This window comes from Vanacampus margaritifer, chromosome 1 (genome assembly GCF_051991255.1).
Source record: "Vanacampus margaritifer isolate UIUO_Vmar chromosome 1, RoL_Vmar_1.0, whole genome shotgun sequence".
Taxonomy (NCBI): Eukaryota; Metazoa; Chordata; class Actinopteri; order Syngnathiformes; family Syngnathidae; genus Vanacampus; species Vanacampus margaritifer.
In genome coordinates this window covers 47,609,524-47,632,231 of record NC_135432.1, presented here as the reverse complement: position 1 = coordinate 47,632,231, position 22,708 = coordinate 47,609,524, and the positions used below count along the sequence as shown (strand labels likewise).

General features: G+C 42.2%; 1 protein-coding gene across 1 annotated transcript; it reads left to right on the top strand.

Moving 5' to 3' along the window:
- Window positions 1-882: 882 nt before the first annotated feature.
- Window positions 883-14,594, top strand: LOC144044291 (uncharacterized). Its single transcript, XM_077558656.1, has 6 exons — window positions 883-954; window positions 999-1,012; window positions 1,062-1,132; window positions 8,588-8,726; window positions 8,792-9,288; window positions 13,526-14,594. Exons 1-6 carry the CDS (start codon window positions 883-885, stop codon window positions 13,699-13,701), a joined length of 969 nt encoding a protein of 322 aa, XP_077414782.1. The 3' UTR covers window positions 13,702-14,594.
- The last annotated feature ends 8,114 nt before the right edge of the window (window positions 14,595-22,708 follow it).

Sequence of the window (22,708 nt, the reverse complement as noted above, 5' to 3'; positions counted from 1 at the left end):
TACATCGATTATTCCGTCAAGACCCTAGAGCTGCTTGCAGGAATCAAAGTAATCCATCCTTGGCAGCCGGAAACACGGATAAAGGCGCAGTTGAAAGAAGACGAAAGATAATCGTGAGGTAAATCATAGGTTTTGCCTTCTCACAACTACTGTAGTTTATTATATACACAAGATCACCATGTCTGTCATGTTAACTGTTGTGTGATCGGATCTAGAGACTTATTTTTAAAACACACACACAGACACTGAAATTGCCTGATTCAGGTCTAACGTAAAGACTATAAACCTAACTCTTACCCTTAATTGGGGTCAGTGTGTGCCCAGTGTTCCGTGTCAGCACAAAAACGAAAGCTGGCAGAAATTCCAAGCCTTCTCTCAAATTCTCACCATTTAAGCACGAGGGACCATATTCTTAAGTTCATATCTCAGTCCTTTTTTTTTTCTTTTACACACCTGTTCTTAAAAACTTTAACCTACACATCTACACAAGAGTGCCCATAATGAAGACACAACCAGCAAAGAGACAGGATTCAATGACAACTGAGAAAATCTGTTAATCCTAATGATTTTCCTCAGACTTTTGAGTGTTATTGAAGTCTTTCAATTTGAAAATATCGTATGTATATTTGGACAATCGGGACAGTGCCAGCTACACTTACACTTTGAAGAAGAGTGTGTGTGTGTGTGTTTTATTCTGTATGAAATGAATCAATCCATCCTGTTTCTAAACCACTTATCCTCACTAGGGTCGCAACAAAGTCCATCAATAAAGATCTGTAACCCCTATTTTCTTTTTTTTTTTGTCCACGTACCACTTTATCAGAAATATATGCTAATGGCCCAAGGAATCGGACCCCAGTATGAGAAACACTGCCGGAAAGAATGTCCCTGGGCTGGTACTACATTCACATTTCCAAGCCAACATTCATTATTGACATTGTCAACATTGTCACTGTGAGTGTGAGGGAAGCCAAACAATGTGTGTGTATGTGTGATAGACAGAAAAGGAGGAGTACATGGTGTGACCGTTTTTTTTCCCCTTAATACATACACTCTCGTAGACGGCCAAGCGGAGAGGAGTCGGTGCAGGACGTGGCAGACTCCCGACCGCTTGTCTCCCATCATCAAACAGGTACCTGACACACGTGTGTGCAGTGGTGGTGGTGGTGGGGGGCGAGAATTTTTCACCCGTAGCGTCACTCAACTAATAATATTTGGAGGCTCTTTAACCTTATTAGCATTTCACAGCGGCATGATAAAAAGGCAGTTATTATATCATTGGATGCAGAAAAAGCTTTCGACAAAGTTAACTGGTCCTTCCTCTTTGCTGTTTTAAATCAATTTGGCTTTGGGAAGTCATTTATTCACTGGGTGTCAGTATTATATGATTCTCCTAAAGCTACAGTTACTACTAATGGGATTATATCTCACAAGACAGGGATTCCCACTGTCCCCTTTATTATTTGCAATATTTATTGAGCCACTTTCATTAGCTATACGCCAGGAAAGAAGGATTCAAGGAAAATTCACTCTGGGGTAACAGAACACAAAATTAATCTATATGCCGATGATATTTTACTTTATTTAGAAAAGCCTGCTATTTTGTTAGGGGAAGTATTTAACTTAATAACTACATTCTCACATTTATCAGATTATTCTATTAACTGGACAAAATCAACACTACTACCTATTACAGAAAATTCATGGAACCCTGCAAGCCATGACCCACACTACTCATTTCCTATAGGTAATTTAAAATACTTAGGCATAAAAATCTCACCTAAATTAACCGATTTAATTCATTTAAACTTTACTCCACTTCTGGATAGCATTTATAGTGACTTGGAGCGCTGGAATAATCTTCCTATTTCTCTAATATTTGTTCTCAATGTTTCCATTTAAACCTACGGCTAACTGGTTCCTGTTGTTGTAAAAAAAAAAAAAAAGAAGAAGCAAGGATTAGTCTATCTACTCTTTAGAAAAGTAAATCCAAAGGAGGTCTAGAGGCACCAAATTTTATGCACTACTATATAGCTAACCAGATACAATACTGTATATCATTCTATGGCCACAACCCAACAGAGATACTAACTGTTGGCTGGAACTAGAAAAGGAGGATTGCCCTATGGCATAACCCCGACTTTCAACTTAACAACCAATCGTTTTATTTAGGTGTGTGGGAGCAGAAAGGAATTACACATTTCCACCATCTTTTCTCAGATAATATGTTTATATCATATATCATTGCTCCAAAAATACAAAATAAAAAACGGAATTTTTTTACATTATCTCCAAGTTAAAAGTATGATAAAGAAACAAATTCCAACATTTTGGGGTACGCTCCAACCGCCTGTTTTAGCTAAAGATATTACCAAGCTTTCTCCGACAACAACAAAAAAACTCTCAAAAATAAATAATTTAATATATACTGATAAAATGCCTTTACCCATCTCGAAATGGGAGACAGACTTGTCTATAGCTCCGGAATCTGACTTTTGGATTTAAGTTTGTGAAAACGTATTTAAAATGACAAAACACACACATTTACAACTTATCCAATATAAAATTATTCATAGAACATACATTACTCAATATATGATGAAGAAAATGGGACTCTCAGACTCCGACATTTGTCTCCAATGTTTACAAAACACTACAGACACTTATGTTCATGCTTTATGGTTATGTACTTCTGGACTAAAGTCTTAGAAAAACTTTCCGCTATCTTGGACTGTAGGATACCTTTATCTCCAAACTTGTGTTTGCTAGGTGACCTAACAACAACTGACTCACCACGTAAACAATTTCAATCTACACTTGTAGCCTTTACTATAGCAAAAAAAAAATTTCTTGTTAACTGGAAAAATAAACAAACCCTGAATATCGACCAATGGTCTAACCTCCTCATAAATCACATTTTAATGGAAAAAATATCTGCCTCAAATAAAAACCAAATATCAAAATATGGTCTACGTTTATAGAATCTTTTAACCTAAATCTGGTTACTTAATTCTGCCTGTTAGCGAGAGCCACCACATCGCGATGACTTACATTGCTGTTTCTGTATTTGGCCATTTGTAACTAATGGTTGTGTTTTTATAGTCAGGAACCCAGTTGCTGCCAGCAGGATCGAGCACACTACATCAAACGACACCTTACAGTCACCAACTCCTTAAGATTCACCTCCAATGGGCACTAATGGTTAATATTCTGATTCACTGCATGCCAGTGGGTTAATTCTATAGGTGCTGTTCCCCCTGGCTGAGCGTGGGCGGCTCTGCCCCTCTGTTGGCTGCTGGGTGGCGGCTGCGTCTTGGCCGTTCTCTGGGTCTCTTGGGGGGTGCTGCGTTGTGGTGCTCTCCCTGGTGTCCGGGGCGGTGCCGCCCCGGACACTCCCGACGCGCCCGTCGCTCTGGGCCCGGCTACGTGGTTTGGGGCCTGTGGGCCTCCGGGGTGCCCTGTGGTTCCCTCTCCCCTCCCCTTTCCTCCCCCTTGCTGCCTCTCCCTCCTCGCCTCTCCCTGCCCGTCCTCCGCCTCCCTGTCCCTTCTCCCTCGTCACCCTTCCTCCTCCTCTCCCCTTCTCTCTGCGGCCCTGCCGCTGCCCCTTGCTCTTCTTGTCGTCTCCTTCCCCCCGCCCCTCCCCCTCCCCTGTCCGCCTTCCTCCCCCTCCCCTGGGCCAGGGATTCCATCCATGGCCCGTGGCTCCGGGGGCCGGGCGTGTGGGTGGTGCTGTTGCGCCTTCCCCGCTCCGGTGGCCCTCCTGGCACCTCGGGCGGGCCCCAGTATCCGGGGGGCGAGCACTATCGCTCCGCTGGGCTGGTCCCATATGCCCGCTGGGGTCCCGGTGGGGTGGGTGGGGGTTTGGTGAAGGGTCCCGCTGGTCGCTCCTCTTAACTCACTGCACTAGTTTTGTACAATACACTTTGTTTATAGACACAGTGGGCACATAACACACTTTGTGGGGGTGGGGTAGGGTGGAGACTCCATCTTCGCCCTACAACTCTCCTCCAATTTTAATGCACCACACAACTTGGGGAGGGGGGTTGAGGTCAGGTGTGTCTGGGGGGGGCATCGGTTGGGGCAGACCGCAGTATTAAGCAGTGCTGCGGTCCCCCATCCGTATCCCCGCCGCGCCACCGTGCCCCCCCTATTTATTTATTTTTATGCACCACATACACTCACTGACATGTCTGGGAGGAGGGTGGATCGAAGCGGGGGGATATCATTTCCCTCTGCTCCACCTGCCCATAATTTTATTGCACCACACACACACACTTGTATATACACTAGGTGGGGTCACATTCACGGTGTAGGGGTTGAGTTTGCCAGTTGGCAAGCTGGCAATCTCAGTAACAGGGTTAGCTTTCACTAAGAACACTGGGGGGAGCGGGGGGCTGTGGGCCTGTGGGCCTGTGGGGTACCTGGTGGGCCTGCCTGTTGGGGTGGGAGGCGCTCCTGGCTCCTGGGTTTGCTCTCCGGCCGGTGGCCCCTGCGGGGTCCGGGGGTTGTCCCTTGGCGCTTTCTTGTCCTGGCTGGGGTCGACGGCTGCCCTCTTTGGTGGAGGTTTTCATGCATGCCAGATCCACCACACCAGCATCTATCGAAATTCAAACACAATCTGCTTCTTCCTCTGGTCGTTGAATCGGTGGAGGCTGATGTCTGTGGATCTCACTCTGCTTCATCTGTCCTTCCTTTCCTCAGTCTCTCCTTTGGTCTCTTGAGGTCTCCCTAATTTGTTGGAATTTAGATGTTTCTGGGGTTGGTGAAAGACTCTGGTTGGTAACCCGGTGGGTAGTAGGTAATGTCTGGTCGGTGCTGGATTTCACTTTCCTTTCTTTTCTTTGATCCTTCCTCGGGTCTCCTGACAACCTCACGACTCTAGCTGGATTCTGAAGTATTCGGTTTAGGTGAACGGTATGGGATTTTTAATAGATTTTAGGTGAACTAATGAGTATACACTCACACGCACGCACACACACACACATACACACACACATGCAAATACTCACCCACATACAAAAGAAAGAAAAAAACAGGGCAATGATGATGACATGTCAAATCGGTCAAATTACAGAATGAACAATACTGAGCTCTTTAAAGAAAAAAGAAAAAAGGGGGGGCATACATAGCTCTCCGGCCGGTGGCCCCTGCGGGGCCCGGGGGACGTCCCTTGGCGCTGCCGTGGCCTGGGGGGCCCTGAGGTGTTGTGCTTGCTCTGTCCTGGCTAGGGTCGACGGCTCGTTTTCATGCATGCCAGATCCACCACACCAGCATCTATCGAAATTCAAACACAATCTGCTTCTTCCTCTGGTCGTTGAATCGGTGGAGGCTGATGTGGCTAGAATATGCATTTTCAGCATTCGGCCAAAATAAAATTAAAGCCGAAAGAATTTGGCTGAAAGAGGATGTTGTAGTGACGCAAGCACAAAAAAACGTTGCAAGGAAGCGTCTGTTTGAATTAAACACCACGCGAGGGGTGAGTGTCCGCCTCGCTGCTCGCTGGCGTTCATGAGTACCGGCAGCATCATTGTGCACACCGAAGAAGGAGAGAGTCGCTTAATAAACTATGTCAAAAAAGAGAGCGCTGCGGAGTACTGCACTACAGGTGATCCATTCCTGCAGCGCCTTCCTTTTTTTCTTTGATGAGCGCCACTCGAGCGCTTTCACTTTTTCACTATTGCTATCAACAGTTTTAAACAAGTAAACACTTACCGCTATCTCTGGGTGGCTACAGACCTGCACAGGACGCCGTGTGTGACTTTGCAGTCCGTTACCAGAGCCGATTGCAAAGAAATGTATTTATTTATTTTTAAACGTTGTTGAATATGTGAATGTGCCGATTTTAAGTGCGCTGCACGGTGTCCCGCTCCAGATATCCTACAAATGCGCCATCCGCACCGCACGCATCCGTGCCCGCCGGTGCGAACTACTGTACACATTAAAATGCTCAATTGCTCACCCCATATTTGGTGTTTATTGTAGCATTCGCCAACATGTCTGGGGTGTGGACGCATTTCAATTTATATTGTGCTTTGTTAAAATGCCAGTGCCTAAATATTTCATAATAATATTATAATTTTAATAAATTATAATAAATGCATTGATAACAAAAAATTGGAAAAAAAAAACATTTCGGCGTTTCGGTCAAGCATTTCTCATCGGTTATCGATTTCGGCCCAAAATGTTTATTTTTTTTCTTTTTTTTTTTTTTTTCTTTTTTTACAGAAGAGCTCAGTATTGTTCATTCGATTTGACATCATCATTGCTCTCCTTTTTTTTTTTTTTTTTTAAAAAACAACAAATCAATTAAAAAAATTTTAATAAATGTTTTTTTTTTTTTTTTAAATACATATACATATATATATGCATATACACACACATTTATATATATATATACTTTTTTTTGTATGTGGGTGAGTATGTGTATGTGCGTGTGTGTGTGTGTGTGCGTGCGTGCGTGCGAGACTGTGTGTATTCATCAGTTCACCTAAAGCCCATTAAAAAAAATCCCATACTAATAATATAATATAATAATAAATTGCCAAATGCAGAAACATCAATGTAAGTTATCACGATGTAGTGGCTCTCGCTAACAGACAGAATTAAGTAACCGGAATTAGGTTAAAAAATTTTATATACGTAGACCATGTTTCTATAAATTTTGATATTTGGTTTTTATTTGAGGCAGATATTTTTTCCATTAAAATGTGATTTATGAGGAGGTTAGACCATTGGTCGATATTCAGAGTTTGTTTATTTTTCCAGTTAACAAGAATTGTTTTTTTAGCGATAGTAAGGGCTACAAGTGTAGATTGAAATTGTTTATGTGGTAAATCAGTTGTTGTTAGGTCACCTAGCAAACACAAGTTTGGAGATAAAGGTATCCTACAGTCCAAAATAGCGGAAAGTTTTTCTAAGACTTTAGTCCAGAAATACATAACCGGAGTACATAACCATAAAGCATGAACATAAGTGTCTGTAGTGTTTTGTATGCATTGGAGACAAATGTCGGAGTCTGAGAGTCCCATTTTCTTCATCATATATTGAGTAATGTATGTTCTGTGAATAACTTTATATTGGATAAGTTGTAAATTTGTGTGTTTTGTCATTTTAAATGCGTTTTCACAAACTTGAATCCAAAAGTCAGGTTCCGGTGCTATAGACAAGTCTGTCTCCCATTTCGAGATGGGTAAAGACATTTTATCAGTATATGAAAGTAACTTATATATTTTTGAAAGTTTTTTTGTTGTTGTCGGAGAAAGCTTGTTAATATCTTTAGCTAAAACAGGCGGTTGGAGCGTACCCCGAAGTGTTGGAATTTTTTTCTTTATCATATTTTTAACTTGTAGATAATGTAAAAAATTTCCGTTTTTTATATTGTATTTTTGGAGCAAGGATGTATATGATATAAACATATTATCTGAGAAGAGATGGTGGAGATGTGTAATTCCTTTCTGCTCCCACACAGCTAAATGAAACGGTTGGTTGTTAAGTTGAAAGTCGGGGTTATGCCATAGGGGAGAAAGTCCACAGGGCTCCACTTGGGCTTTTGTCAATTCTAGTGCCTTCCACCAGGCAGTCACGGTGGCGGAAATCATTGGGTTTTTAAAACAATTATGGCGCTTAATCGATGTTGTAATAAAGAGTAAATCTCGAAGTCTGAGGTTATTACAATCCTTCTGTTCTAGTTCCAACCAACAGTTAGTGTCTCTGTTGGGTTGTGCCCATAGAACGATATATTGTAGCTGGTTAGCTATATAGTAGTACATAAAATTTGGTGCCTCTAGACCACCTTTGGATTTGCTTTTCTGAAGAGTAGATAGACTAATCTTTGCTTTTTTTTTATTCCAGTAAAATTTTGTTACGGCTGAGTCCAACAACTGGAACCATTTAGCTGTAGGTTTAAATGGAATCATTGAGAAAAAATAGTTTATTTTAGGTAAAACTTTCATTTTAATGGTGGCTATTCGTCCTATTAGAGAAATAGGAAGATTATTCCAGCGCTCCAAGTCACTATAAATGTTATCCAGAAGTGGAGAAAAGTTTAAATGAATTAAATCAGTTAATTTAGGTGAGATTTTTATGCCTAAGTATTTTAAATTACCTATAGGAAATGAGTAGTGTGGGTCCTGGCTTGCAGGGTTCCATGAATTTTCTGTAATAGGTAGAAGTGTTGATTTTGTCCAGTTAATAGAATAATCTGATAACTGTGAGAATTTAGTTATTAAATTAAATACTTCCCCTAGCGAAGTAGCCGGCTTTTCTAAATAAAGTAAGATGTCATCGGCATATAGATTAATTTTATGTTCTGTTACCCCAGAGTGAATTCCTTGAATCCTTCTTTCCTGGCGTATGGCTAATGCAAGTGGCTCAATAAATATTGCAAATAATAAAGGGGATAGTGGGCATCCCTGTCTTGTGCCTCTCTGTAAAGTAAAGCTCTGAGATATAATCCCATTAGTAGTAACTGTAGCTTTTGGAGAATCATATAATACTGATACCCAGTGGATAAATGATTTCCCAAAATGTTTATTTCGGTGCATCCCTAACTGATGGTTCTGTTTCTGTTCAAATCGTCTGTCCTTAGACTCCAACAGGGAACCAACCAGAGTAGAAGGACCGTTGCTACGTAGTCCACCAGCATCTTCCTCCGAGAACAGGGTGCCTGATCCCTCCCGGAGAACGAGTGGCGATCCGCCGGTGACGCCCCCCTTCCAACCGTACAGGTGCCTACGGCGACCACTCTCATCCCTCACACCAAGGTGGGATTCTCATCCATCACCATTTCCAGTCGGAAAGTCAACCGCTCAGCGAGTCTTACCACGTCGGACCAGCCTCCCAGCCACACCGCCGACTCTCGGCCTGCCGACCCCATGGACCTGAGGAAGGCCACCATCATCAAAGTGACTGAACAGAGGACAGCCATCAGCTCGGTGCCCGTGATCCTCCCAAGAAAGGCCGCAATCATCAAAGTGACCGAGCATAAGGAGAGCTACAGTCCAGGGATTTTGTGTAGGAACAGCATCAAGTTGGATGGCAAGGAAAACAGGACATGGAAACATCCGGAAAGATCGACATTCGTCAAGCTTGTAACGACATCTCCTGTACAAAATGGAGAGTCTGCTCTTGCTGAGAATTCTGGACATGAACTCAAGAGACCGGCTGTCAGGAAATGGAGCTTGGGCCTCCCTCGCAAGAGCTTTCCAGAAACCCTGAGAAAAGACCACCAGGTGGAATGTGCCACCCGGTGGCGCTCGACTCCATGCCTCACCCTCATTCAAACTCCGGGTATGCTTGACAGGCTTCTTCTTATCAGCACTTTTTTTTCACTTTGCATGTTCAAAGGCTGAATACAGCCGCTTTGTGCTGCTTTATCTTTCTTGCTTCTAAACCCTTCAGGGCCTGAATTCTTTACTGACTTCATTTTAGCCAATTGATTCCTTCTTCATCTGCTGTGATTTCGGCCCTCGTTTTTGTAGCTTTGTACCGCAAATCGGGGTTGACATTTTTACCTCACAATTGAGAGGTTCTGTGTTTGAATCTGACCTTCCTTGGAGTGGAGTGTCCAAGTACTCCGCTTTCATTCCACATACCAACAGCTTGCATGTTAATTGAAGATTATTCTTAGGTGTGAACGCGAGTGTGGCTAGGCCATTAGTCTAGGGTGCACCCTAATTCTCACTCAAGCTGGGATAGGCCTCAGATCACCAGCAACCCCCCTTCAAAAAGCAGAATTAATTATGTAGCGATTATTTGGGTTGCCGTAATGGTTTATGAGAAATTTAGACGGTGCTGAGGGGAGTTGTAATTTCCTCAGCAACCTCTGGGGCACCACGTTGACTTTCCTTGTTTGTAGGAGCAAAATAAACGATAACAATCCTATTATCAAGTATTCATAATCTGAAGTTGCTACTTTACTTAATCATTGGGTTCTTTGCTTTCATAAGATAATTACTAATCCACTCAGTAAACACAAATGATTAAACAGAAATGGAGTTTCTAGACAACAAATTTATTTAGTAAACACACACATATCAGTCACAGCCTAACCTATTAATGAAACGGAATAAAATGCGAATCAATGATAAAAAAGAAAACATGTAACCTAAGTAACTAAGATAAAAGGAATGAAAAAGGTAGCTGGGGGATAAATATGGAAGCGTTTTGACCTGTCCATCCTTTTATGTTGCACCAGTAGTATATTGTCAGATTGCAATGGAGGTGCAATTTACGGTCTGGTTCAGCCGCACGGGAGAGGTTCAGTCGCACGGGAGAGAGAGACTCGACGAGCGTCGATCCCCGGTTGAATGCTGGAATGCTGAACCAGGTCTCCGGTTGTTGGCGAGGTGCGCGCATGGCGTGGAGGCCGCGGCAGGTCCTTGGCTGGCGCACGTCCCGGTTGGTGGTGATGTGCTTGCGTGGTTGAGAGGCCGCAGTCAGTTGGTGTGGTTACTGCGGGGTGCCTCGGGCTCACGGCTGGAACAGACACGCGCCTTGGGGATGCGCAGGGTAGTTGCGAGTCCTTGCTTGATGCATGCTTTGGGACGCGCGTTGTGACTCAAGTCAGGGCCTCAAAGGAAGAAGCCACGGGGTCACCCTCAGCGACCACGTTTCTAGTGATGATCAGGAAAAGTTCATGGGGCCAAACGTGAGGTGAAGAGCATGCGGGGAAGAGAGCAGGAGGGGAAGAGAGAGAAGTTCCTTCGCGCGCTGGCTTTTAAACTGTGTCCCATAAGGCCGGCAGTTTGGTCCCGCCTCTTCCGTGCGCATGAAGCAGACTTGGTCGACTGAGACCAAGCTTTTGGGGTAGCATTTGATAATTTTTGATCAGAATTGACTAGCCAGATGCTTCATTTATCATTCTGAACACATTTCAAACATTACCGCGATCATAAAGTTATTGAATCCACTAAGCTTACTAATTAGCTAAATTTAGGTGGCTACGGCAATAACACACATCATTAATTTGAGATAGACATACAGGTTGTGTACAAAGATAAACAACAGGAGTCACTTGATGTCAGTCAAGTACATAGAGTGCGTGTATGTCCCGAATTATGTAGACTTCAGATTAATTATGAGCGGCAGGATTCTTGAGGATAACCGATAGTGACCGCTGGAGGGCACTGTTGTACCATTTAACTTCCAAAGGGGCATTATTTCAGAAAAACTCATGGCTAATTCCTGTGGATAGACCAGACCATAAAAGATGGCTTGGGGACTGATAAACTTATTCTTATCGCTAGTTTGCTTGCTAAGCAGGCTTTCAGGTCTGTCAGACCTGTGGTATACGTTTCCTGGGGGTTGTAAAACGAAATCCAGTCCCTGCTGGAGGGAAACTCAGAGTCCTTTTGAACTGAAAACACAGAGTTAGGACACGCACACACATTGCCCAGGGGGAAATGTTTAAAAAGGCAAATGAAATAGAAAAATTGAGGGTGACGGGCAATATTTGCTACATTTAATAATTAAAAATAATAATAATGAAATAAAATTGGTGGTCTAAACTGACGATCAGTAATCTATCTTCTGCAACATAAAAAAAATCCAAATATTCCTACTTGAAAGTCCTCGCTGGTGTCTTTGAGGGAAAATAATGGTAGCACTCACATGCCCCATTCACATTGTGAAATGAATAAATATTCTTTCCTTGCGCCGTCATAAATATGCATAAATCACTGTGGCCAAAAAGCAGCCTAATCTAAAGGAGACATATTATGTGTCATTGATGAGAAGCTATCGCTGTTATTCTTTTTAAAGTGAATGCCCACAGAGATTCCATCGCATTATCACTGATGGATGAAACATGTTGCCACCAAACCACTCAAATACATGACATGGTCAAAATACAATTAGGCCAATAAGCAAAACATTATCACATTATGTTATCCGTGCTAACAATGCAGCTCTGCTTACCTTTTGACATTATAGTTTGTATTTATATAAGTAAAGTTCAGTGTTCACTCATGCACATTTCCAGAAATGTGATATTATATAAAGAATATCTGAGTATTGCTAAATTGTGCATGTTGATGCACTTGTAGTACTGCAACTTCTTCTTCTTTTCCTTTCGGCTTTTTCCTTCAGGGGTCGCCACAGCGAATCAGTTGCCTCCATCTAACCCTGTGCTCTGCATCCTCTGCTCTCACACCAACTACCTTCATGTCCTCTTTAACTACATCCATAAACCTCCTCTTTGGTCTTTCTCTAGACCTTCTGCCTGGCATTTGGAATTGGCATCCTTCTGCCAAATAATTTTCACTCTTCATCCTCTTCAAGTGCTTCATCCTCTTCAATGCCATTTTCACTTCACTTTACTAATCTTTGCTACTTCCTGGCGCAGTCGCCTCTTCTACTCTTTGTTCTCTTTCATTTTCCTCATTCATCAACTCTTCAAAGTACTCTTTCCATCACACTACTAGCATCTGTCAACATACTTCCATCCCTATCCTTTATTACCCTAACCTGTTGCACATCCTTCCCATCTCTGTCTCTTTGCCTTGCTAACCTGTATAGATCAGTCTCTCCCTCCTTACTAGCTAACCTAGCATACAAGTCATCGTAAGCCCCTTGTTTGGCCTTTGCCACTTCTACTTTCACCCTACGCTGCATTTCCCTGTACTCCTGTCTACTTTCTTCCATCCTCTCAGTGTCCCACTTCTTCTTCTTAGCTAAGCTCTTTCTCTGGATCCACTTCTGCACCTCCTCATTCCACCATCAAGTCTCCTTATCCCCTTTCCTTCCAAATGACACACCAAGGACTGTCCTACCTGTCTCTCTGTTCACATTTGCTGTAGTTGTCCAGTCATCTGGAAGCACCTCCTGACCATCCAGACCCTGTCTCAACTCCTTCCTGAAAATCACACAACACTTTTCCTTTTTCAGCTTCCACCATTTCGTCCTCTGCTCTGCCTTTGCCGTCTTTGTCTTCCTCACCACCAGAGTCATCCTACACAGTACCATCCTATGCTGTCTGGCTACACTCTCACCTACCACTACTTTGCAGTCGCTGATCTCCTTCAGATTACACCGTCTACACAAAATGTAGTCTACCTGTGTACTCCTACCTCCACTCTTGTAGGTCACTATGTTCCTGCTTCTTCCGGAAGAAAGTATTCACGACAGCCATTTTTTAGTACTGCAACTAACGATGTTATTTATTAGCATGTTTATACCATTTTAAATGACATGTTAGCATTAAGATAGCAAACTTACAAAAATGCAAACATCTTAAGGCATCACTGTACTGAGAATATAAACAAATTTCATTTTTTAGGTAACTTTACAACCTGCTGACTGCAAACAAGCTGGAATTTGAGTTAAAAAGTTTATCAATGAACTGATGACAAATTAAGTGTAGCAGTAGTTAAAAACTAACAAATAAATCTGTAAAAAAAAAAAAATGCAACAAAAATTGTTTTACCTTTTAGATAGGCTTCTTAAATTTAGCAAGGCCTAAAGATTACAAAAAAATAATAATCCAGAATGAGTGTTTTTTTTACTTTTTGCTTTTCTTGCATTGCAGATCCTCATCAGTCTCCAGAGGAAGTCTTGGCCCTAAACACGGCTGCCATCATCACCAACATCAAACTCCTAAGGCAGCTCAGTAAGAAGAAACCATCGGAGAGGGGTTTTGCCCCCTCACCCCAGGAAAATGTGGGTATTATTACTCCTCAAATAATAAATTTCGAACATTATTAAAGCCTATTGTACTCCACTGTACACGGCCCCCATGTGGTGGGAGTTTAAGCGGTGCACCATCCGTAGACTCAATGGAGCCTAGAATGACACCTTTAGGCTACTGTTAAAGGTGCCCAGATGGTAGAGTGCAAGCCAGTTGTTTGTTAATGCTCACATTCCTATCTGTGAGGCACTGCAAAGACATTTGATATTTAAATTTATGCAGCAATTGGATGAGTCAAACAACTCAATTATACAGAGTTTGACAAATCCTCAATTGTGCATAGGTAACACATCTGCTTTGAGGAAGCAATAGATGGAGAGACTCTCAAAACTGATTTGATTATTTTCATTTTTTTGTCCCTTTTTCTTTTATCTCTATGGACCTTATTTGTATCTGCATAAATAAGTAATTGGATTGGATTTCCTATCTCAGGGTATTTTAACTCACAGTTCAGGTTTAGTCTCGCAGTTTATTGAACACGCTTTGACAAACGGACCCCTGTGCAACATAATCGGATATGGACACAAGTGCACCAATGAACTTAAATAAATAAATACATTTTAAAATTGTTTGTGATAATGTATTTCTCATGTATGTTTTATTTATTTATTAAATGCTTAATGCTGTGAATATGAGCTTCACAACAGTAAATGTAATCCAATTTTTTTTTAATCAAAACATTTGCTTTTACATTGGAAAACAATGATCAGCACTTTGCATTTTTGTGATGTTATGGACCAAATAAGTAACTGAAAAATATAGCTTGTGCAATTTATGCAGTCAATTTAAAGTAATGCCCTGTTTGTGAATAGGAAAAAAAACTGGAGATTAATTACTTTAAAAGTAACTTGTTTTTCCTGTTATTTTCACCTGTAGCAATGAGTCTACAATGTCACATAATGCTGCTGTTTATAAATAAATGTCACTTTAAATAAAACTATTCATTGCCATTCAGTCATTGTGTTTTTATTAAGTACCTTGAAACGAACGAATGAATGAATATTAAAATACTGACGCTCCAGATGTGGGCCAGAGCAGTTCAGGATGTAGTTTTTGAGAAAATCATTTGGGCCAGGTATGGTCCAGATATGGGCCAGTTCCAGCGCGGACTCAGTTTGGATCTGGGAAACGAATCCGGACCACATCAGGCCCATTGTTCTAAAAACACACCAGGTCAGATCCGTTTTGCAAATTTGGGCCGCATTTTGCAGTACATCTGGCCCAGGTCTGGCCCAGTTAGATTTTGCTATCTAGGACGCCACTTCAACACCAAGCTGTCCCCCCTCAGCGACTTATGTGTGATGTGGAACATCCTCCACTTGAAATTCTTCAACTTGGGGAGGGAAGTCTGTGCAGCTGAGCAGTTTGTCTCCGTTCATTCAAGCAGTACATCCCCTCCAAGCCAGCCAAGTACGGTATAAAGATTTGGACGCCGCGTGATGCCACCAGCTCTCTGTTATAAACCAAAATGTGTTTGGAAGTCAGAATAAAAAAAAAGGTAAAGGTGTGTGTGTGTGTTATTGTTACAAAGTGGGGCCAACATTTCGGGATTTCACAGAGTTGTGGGGCACACACGTCCATTTGAGGCCATTTTGGTGGGCCCCACAAGTTTGAGGGTCAAGACTTGGTTTTAGAGTTTAAGTTTGAATTGGGTTATGGTTGAAGTTAGGGTAAGAAATAGGGGTAGGCAATCATGTCAATGAGATGGCCACACAAAGATAGTAAAACAAACGTGTGTGTGCGCACGCGTGCACGTGCTTTTGTCTTTGCTACATCGTGGGGCCCATACACGTGTGTTTTTCCAGGTTTACCTACCATTGTGGGGACCGACTTGAAATTGTAGGGACATTTTGGTGGTCCCCACAAGTTCAGACCTCTTTTTACACGGAAGAGGGGCCATCGCGAGATGCTGTGACTATCGCGAGACCGGGAATACCCAAAATGGCGGCGCCCTGCTGCTAAAATAGGACTAGCTCTATTATGCTAAACCAAATCCGAATTTAACCATCATATAACTTGGCTTTTCTCCTCTCTCTTTCATCACGCAGATTTGGAATACCACCCAGCGTGGAGGACCTTGAACGTGAAAAATTACATGTATTTTTGTAATCTTTTGCGTGTTCAATTAAATCAGAAATGAGATCGATGAAGAAGTTCCTTGCAAGTTTTATTTTATTTTAGAAGCTTCTAAAAGACACAGAATCAAGCTCACTCAAAATTTTGTGAAAAGCTCCAAGTGTGTGTTTGAATAGTAAATCTTCAGCATCTTTATAGAAAAGGTTTTACATTGTGACCTGTCCCCGCCCTCCTTTGAATCCTTAGCAGAGTTGTGATAGAAAGCAGATACAAGTTTCTGACAGAGTTACTTCCAGACTTTGGAGAATTAATGTTGACAGGCTTTGCTCTTTGAACTTTTAGACTTTACCACTTGATGACCTGATGACCAGAAACTCTGACAGTATTTTAAACATACCCTTCCGATAAATCAACAGAAACGTTTTAACACATTCCTTTCTCACGGAAAGAGAGAGGACAGAGTTCAAACAAAGTTCAAAGAAATCATTATCACATCCTTATTCATCTAATGATTGAGTTAACAAAGTAACCCCAGACCATGATTTTTCCGCCACCAAACTTAACTGTTTTCTGGGTGTATCTCGGATCCATGCAGGCTCCAGTAGGTCTTCTGCAATATTTGTGGTGGCTGTGATGTAATTCAACCGAAGATTCATCAGAGAAATCCACCTTCTGCCCAGAAAACAGTTAAGTTTGGTGGCGGAAAAATCATGGTCTGGGGTTACATCCAGTATGGGGCCTTCAAGATATTTGCAGGGCGGAAGGCAATATCAATAGCCTAAAATATCAAGACGTATTGGCTACCTCTTACATTCCCAACCATAAAAGGGGTCAAATTTTGCAGCAGGATGGCGCTCATCGCATACTTCCATCTCTACATCAAAGTTCCTCAAGGCCAAGAAGATCAAGGTGCTCCAAGACTGGCCAGACATGAACATCATTGAGCATGAGCAGACTTCCGCTTCCGGTCACGTTTGGCGCAGCACGTCTGCGACACGGGCTCCGTGGAAAAGCTGCAGTTCTTCCAACTTTTCCTTATTTAACTTTTAATTTTTAACTTTTTTAAATTATGAGCCAATCTGTCCGCGACTCCTACGCGAGTTACAGCACACGTCGGGGCTCCGAACAGAGCCTAATCTAACAAGATCAAAGGAACGACATGGCTTTGTTGTCATACGTCAGAGACGCGCTCTGGGCCCTCCGTTCAACAGGCGACACACCACCCCCGACCTGCCGGAGGAGATTCGGCGAGCAGACCGGGGAATACTTCGCCGGAGGAGAGGACAACGAGGTGGAGCACGCCAAAGGCTCCGGAGGAGAGGATGCAGACCAGCGCTGCCGTCCTTGCTGCTCGACAACGTGAGGTCCTTAAAGAGCAAGCTGGATGAGCTGAGGAGCCTCACCTCAGCCTGCCGCGAGCACCGGGACGCCTGCGCCATGGTGTTCACGGAGACATGGCTCCACAGCGACATCCCAGACGCTTTGTGTGAGATCGAGGGATTCTCACTCATTCGCGCCGACAGGACTGAGGCGTCGGGAAAAAGCAGAGGTGGGGGCGTCTGCATTTACATTAACGAAAACTGGTGTCGGAATTACGTGGTGCGGCAGATCACCTGCACCCCCGACGTGGAGCTTCTCTGCCTAAGTCTGAGGCCGGGCTACCTGCCGAGGGAGTTTGGAAACATTTACCTCTGCGCCGTGTACGTTCCGCCCAGCGGGAACGCCGCCAGCGCCGCTGCCTTCATCTCTGACTGCGTTCAACAACAACTGCGACGGTGCACGGAGGCCCCGGTTTTCATCTTAGGGGACCTCAACCACTGCAAATTGGAGCTGTCTCTTCCGGGTTTTCATCAGTATGTAAAATGTGGAACAAGGGGAGACAGAGTCCTGGACAAATGCTTCGGGAACGTGAAGAACGCATATGTGAGTAGAGCCCGCCCCCCCTTCTCCAACTCAGACCACAACACAATTCACCTCGTCCCCACCTACAAAACAGCTCTCAAACGCAGCAAACCACAAAGAAAGACTGTTAAAATCTGGTCTCAAGACAACATTGAGACCCTTAAAGGATGTTTCCTATGCACGGAGTGGAATACCTTTGATGGGCTGGATATGGATACTGCTGCTGTGACTGTAACTGACTATATTCAATTCTGTGTGGACAACATCATACCAACAAAGGAAATAACTGTTTACCCCAACAACAAACCGTACATTACTAAGGAGGTTAAAGACTGTATTAACCGCAAAAAAAGGGCATTTAAGAACCAGGACAGAGCCCAGCTCAAACTGGTTCAAAAAGAACTCAAACACATGCTTAAAGAAGCAAAAAGGAAGCACAAAGAGACTATAGAACAACACTTTGCTGCTAACAACTCTAAGAAAATGTGGGACACCATGAGGAGGATCACCAACTTGACTCCTGCTCAAAAAGGTCTCAGCACCCTAAATGACCTCCAGAAGGCAAGGGAGCTGAATGACTTATTTAAGATTGGAAACCCAGGACTTCTCCTCTGAATGTGGGGAGGTCCTGAGGTCCATTTCAGTGAATGAGCAGGACTCAAGGCTGGTGATTCATCCCCATGATGTCCAATCTGCTTTTAGGTCTGTCTGCACAAAAAAGGCCTCAGGACCGGATGGGATATCTGCCTTTCTGCTAAAATCCTGTGCAGAGGAGCTCACAGCGGCATGGCAGCCAATCTTCCAGAGATCTGTGGAGTCACACTCCATTCCCAGTCTCTGGAAAAAATCAGTAATCACCCCGGTTCCTAAAAAACAATGTCCTGTGGTCAATAATGACTTCAGGCCTGTGGCTCTAACTTCCATTGTTATGAAGTGTTTTGAGAGGCTGATGGTGACTTTGCTCAGGGGGGAGGTGGATGCACACTTAGACTCCCTTCAGTTTGCCTACAAGCGGGGTCGCGGCACTGACGATGCTATCAACAGCATCACACATCTGGTCAGCAAACATCTGGACGTCCCTAAAGCTTATGCACATGTGTTGTTCGTTGACTTTAGCTCAGCGTTCAACACAATGCAGCCGCACCTGCTTTTGGGTAAACTGAAAGAGATGAATGTGAACCCGTACATCTCAAGGTGGTATCACTCCTTCCTGACACAGCGCACACAGCAAGTCAGGGTCAACAGCTCCCTCTCGGAACCCAGATTGATAAGCACAGGCGCCCCACAGGGCTGCGTCAGCTCCCCGGTCCTCTTCACATTGTACACAAATGATTGTGTGACATCACACCCTGAGAACTTTATCATTAAGTTCTCTGATGACACAGCTATCGTCAGCTTGCTGCAGGCCGGCGGTAGCCCACTGGACTATTTCTAAGAAATAGAGAAATTTGTCCAGTGGTGTGACCAGAATCATCTTGTGCTCAATGTGGGGAAGACAGAGGAGGTGATATTTGATCCAAAAACTGTTGGTGACCACAGGCCAGTCGTCATTAAAAACAACCACATCAGCCAGGTGGGTTCATACAGGTATCTGGGGGTCCACATCGACAACACACTCAGCTGGAGGGTACACGTTGGAAGTCTCTGCTCCAAACTCCAACAGCGTCTCTATTTCCTATGCAGACTTAGGATCTATGGAGTGGAGCAGAGGATCATGCTGTTGTTCTACCGGGCTGCATTGGAAAGTATCATCAGATACGGCATTGCGGCCTGGTACGGCAACCTGACTGTGCAGTCAAGGTCACAGATTGCCGGTCTGGTGCGGACTGCCATGAAGATCATGGGGGTCAGGAATCATCCTTCCCTACAGATGCTTTATGAGCGGTACGTCACCGGACTGGCACAGAAAATTGTTAATGACCCGACTCACACTCTGCATCATGAGTCCCAGCTATTGCCTTCCGGCAGGAGATTCAGGGCCCCCAGAGCCAGGCTGAACCGCTACAATAACTCATTCCTGCCGACATCCATTAAACTGCTTAATAACCGACATTAACTAAGTGGTGCAATATATATATATAGGAGTGTGTGTGTATATGGGTGTGTACAGTCCTCATGTATGTACTTCTCTACACATGTATACTTCTGTGAAGACTTCTACTTATTGCTGCAATTCTTATTTATTTTAATTATCTCTCTCTATTCTGTTGTTTTTCTTACTGTAAACTGCAGCTGGACAGAGTCCAGGAAAAAGTTCCCCACGGGGAAAATAAAAGTATATCGTATCGTATGTCTGGGGTAGAATGAAAGAGGAAGCATGGAAGACCAAACCAAAGAATCTTGATGAACTCTGGGAGGCATGTAAGACTGCTTTCTTTGCTATTCCTGATTACTTGTATGAATCATTGCCGAACCGCATAGATGCAGTCCTTCAAGCTCATGGAAGTCATACAAGATATTAGATATGGATCTCACAGCACCACTACTTCATTCTCTGATGTTATGTAACTTTTTATTGTATTTGAAGTCAATTATTTGTTCCATTTTCACATGACTTTTTGTAGGCGACAAAACTTTTGTCTTGCCAAAATCTGACCTTTCTGTGTTCATTAAATGATCAAAATTTCTTCAGTGAAGCAAATTTATTTTTGTATATTAAACATCATTTGGGAGGGTTTTAGCTTTTATATGAGCCATTTCCAAAACCAATGGGTTAATTAAAAGTCAGGTTATAAGCTGGTGTTTCTACAAAATGGATAAGCGACAAGACTTTTGTCAGGGACTGTACTGTATATGTGGTTATAAAATCTAAAATATGAATACCCATTATGTTTAGGCTATATTACAAATATAATATTAATACATAACTATATCTAAAATATATTTAAACAAAAATTCTCGCTTAGGTTACCAGTTACTGGTGTATTGTTATATGATTAATACCCCGTTAATTTCCTTCACTTTCACCTCCCTCCCCATTTTTTCACCGTTTTTACTATTAATTTACACATTACCTCATATTTTACACAAATTACATAAACCACCTAACCACTTTGATTCTATCCTATAACATGCCAATATTAACAAATAGCCTATACAGATATATATACACAGGACTGAGTCTATATTGTTTGTATGCATAAATTAGTTCTGGTTTCCTGGAATGTTTGTGGCGCTTGCTCACAGGCAAAAAGAATAAAAAATTTAGACTATCTTTTAAAATTAAAAGCAGATATTTGTCTCCTTCAAGAAACCCACCTACAAAAATCAGAAGAAAAATGACTTATTGATAAGAATTTTAGTCAAGTGTACTCTGCCCCTGACAAAGAGGAGTCTGTATACTCATACATAAGAATTTATTTTTTTACTATAAATGATACAGTAACAGACCCAGAGGGCCGATACATTATAAAACTGTTACAAAAATACATCCTATTATTATTATTAGCGACCATGCACCAGTCTCCCTTACCCTACAAGTTGATTATACCTTTAAACCACCACCGACATGGCGTTTTAACATCTCACTGCCAAATGACGCAGAGTTTGACAAAATTATAAGAAGAGAGTGGGCAGACTTTTTGGAAATAAATGACTCTCCAGACTTATCTCCATCTCTTCTCTGGAAAGCTGGGAAAGCAGTAATTAGAGGTAAAATTATATCATATTCATCTTATAAAAAGAAACAGGATCAAAAATTAGAAAAAGACTTCAAAGATAAAATTAAACAACTGATGGATGAGTACGCAATAAACCCAAATAACCAAATATGGACTGACTTACAAAATACAAAAATCCAGTTAGACGATATGCTATCTAAAAAGACAGAGTTTATAATACAACAATTGAGATACAACAACTTTGAATGTAATAACAAACCAGGTAAATTTCTTGCAAACCAACTTCAACGCAATCGGGAAAAATCTCTTAAAACGGCTATTAAAAGGGACAACTGGTGAATGCACACAATCACCAGAAGAAATTAATCACATTTTTTACAACTATTATCGCAACCTATACTCAGAAACTAACAAGCCTAACCCTGAGCATATTGAGGCATTCCTCAGTAGCTTAAATATACCTCAGTTAACTACTGATTATAAAGATATGTTAGATGCGCCACTTACTATAAACGAGCTGTACAGTGCTCTCGATAGTATGCCGAATGGCAGAGCACCTGGCCCGGATGGTTATCCGGCTATATTTTTTAAGCACTTCTGGTTAATGCTTGCTCCACTATTCTTAAGAGTGGTAACAGAAATTAAAACTAATGGTTACATACCCCCACATATGAATACAGCAGCAATTAAACTTTTATTAAAGCCAGAAAAAGACCCCACCCTTCCATCAAGTTACCGTCCGATTTCCCTAATTAACACTGATATTAAAATTATCGCTAAGGCTTTTGCATCTAGACTAGAAACAGTAATCGCGACAATCATTCATAGCGACCAAACAGGCTTTATTAAAGGTCATCACTCTAATAATAATATTAGGAGGCTCTTTAACCTTATTAGCATGTCACAGCGGCAAGATAAAAAGGCAGTTATTATATCATTGGATGCAGAAAAAGCTTTTGACAAAGTTAACTGGTCCTCTTTGCTGTTTTAAATAAATTTGGCATTGGGAAGTCATTTATTCACTGGGTGTCAGTATTATATGATTCTAGTAAAGCTACAGTTACTACTAATGGGATTATATCTCAGAGTTTTACTCTACAGAGAGGCACAAGACAGGGATGCCCACTGTCCCCTTTATTCTTTGCAATATTTATTGAGCCGCTTGCATTAGCTATACGCCAGGAAAGAAGGGTTCAAGGAAATAACTCTGGGGTAACAGAACACAAAATTAATCTATATGCAGATTATATTTTACTTTATTTAGAAAAGCCTGCTATTTTGTTAGGGGAAGTATTTAACTTAATAACTAAATTCTCACATTTATCAGATTATTCTATTAACTGGACAAAATCAACACTACTACCTATTACAGAAAATTCACCCTGCAAGCCAGGACCCACACTACTCATTTCCTATAGATAATTTT

Excerpts from the sequence above, each read along its gene's own strand:
- LOC144044291 (XM_077558656.1), top strand. The coding sequence starts at position 883 with ATGTCCCTGGGCTGGTACTACATTCACATTTCCAAGCCAACATTCATT. Across the intron at positions 1,133-8,587 it reads TGTCTCCCATCATCAAACAG|ACTCCAACAGGGAACCAACC; the intron begins GTACCTGACACA and ends GTCTGTCCTTAG. Across the intron at positions 8,727-8,791 it reads CCCCCCTTCCAACCGTACAG|TCGGAAAGTCAACCGCTCAG; the intron begins GTGCCTACGGCG and ends CACCATTTCCAG.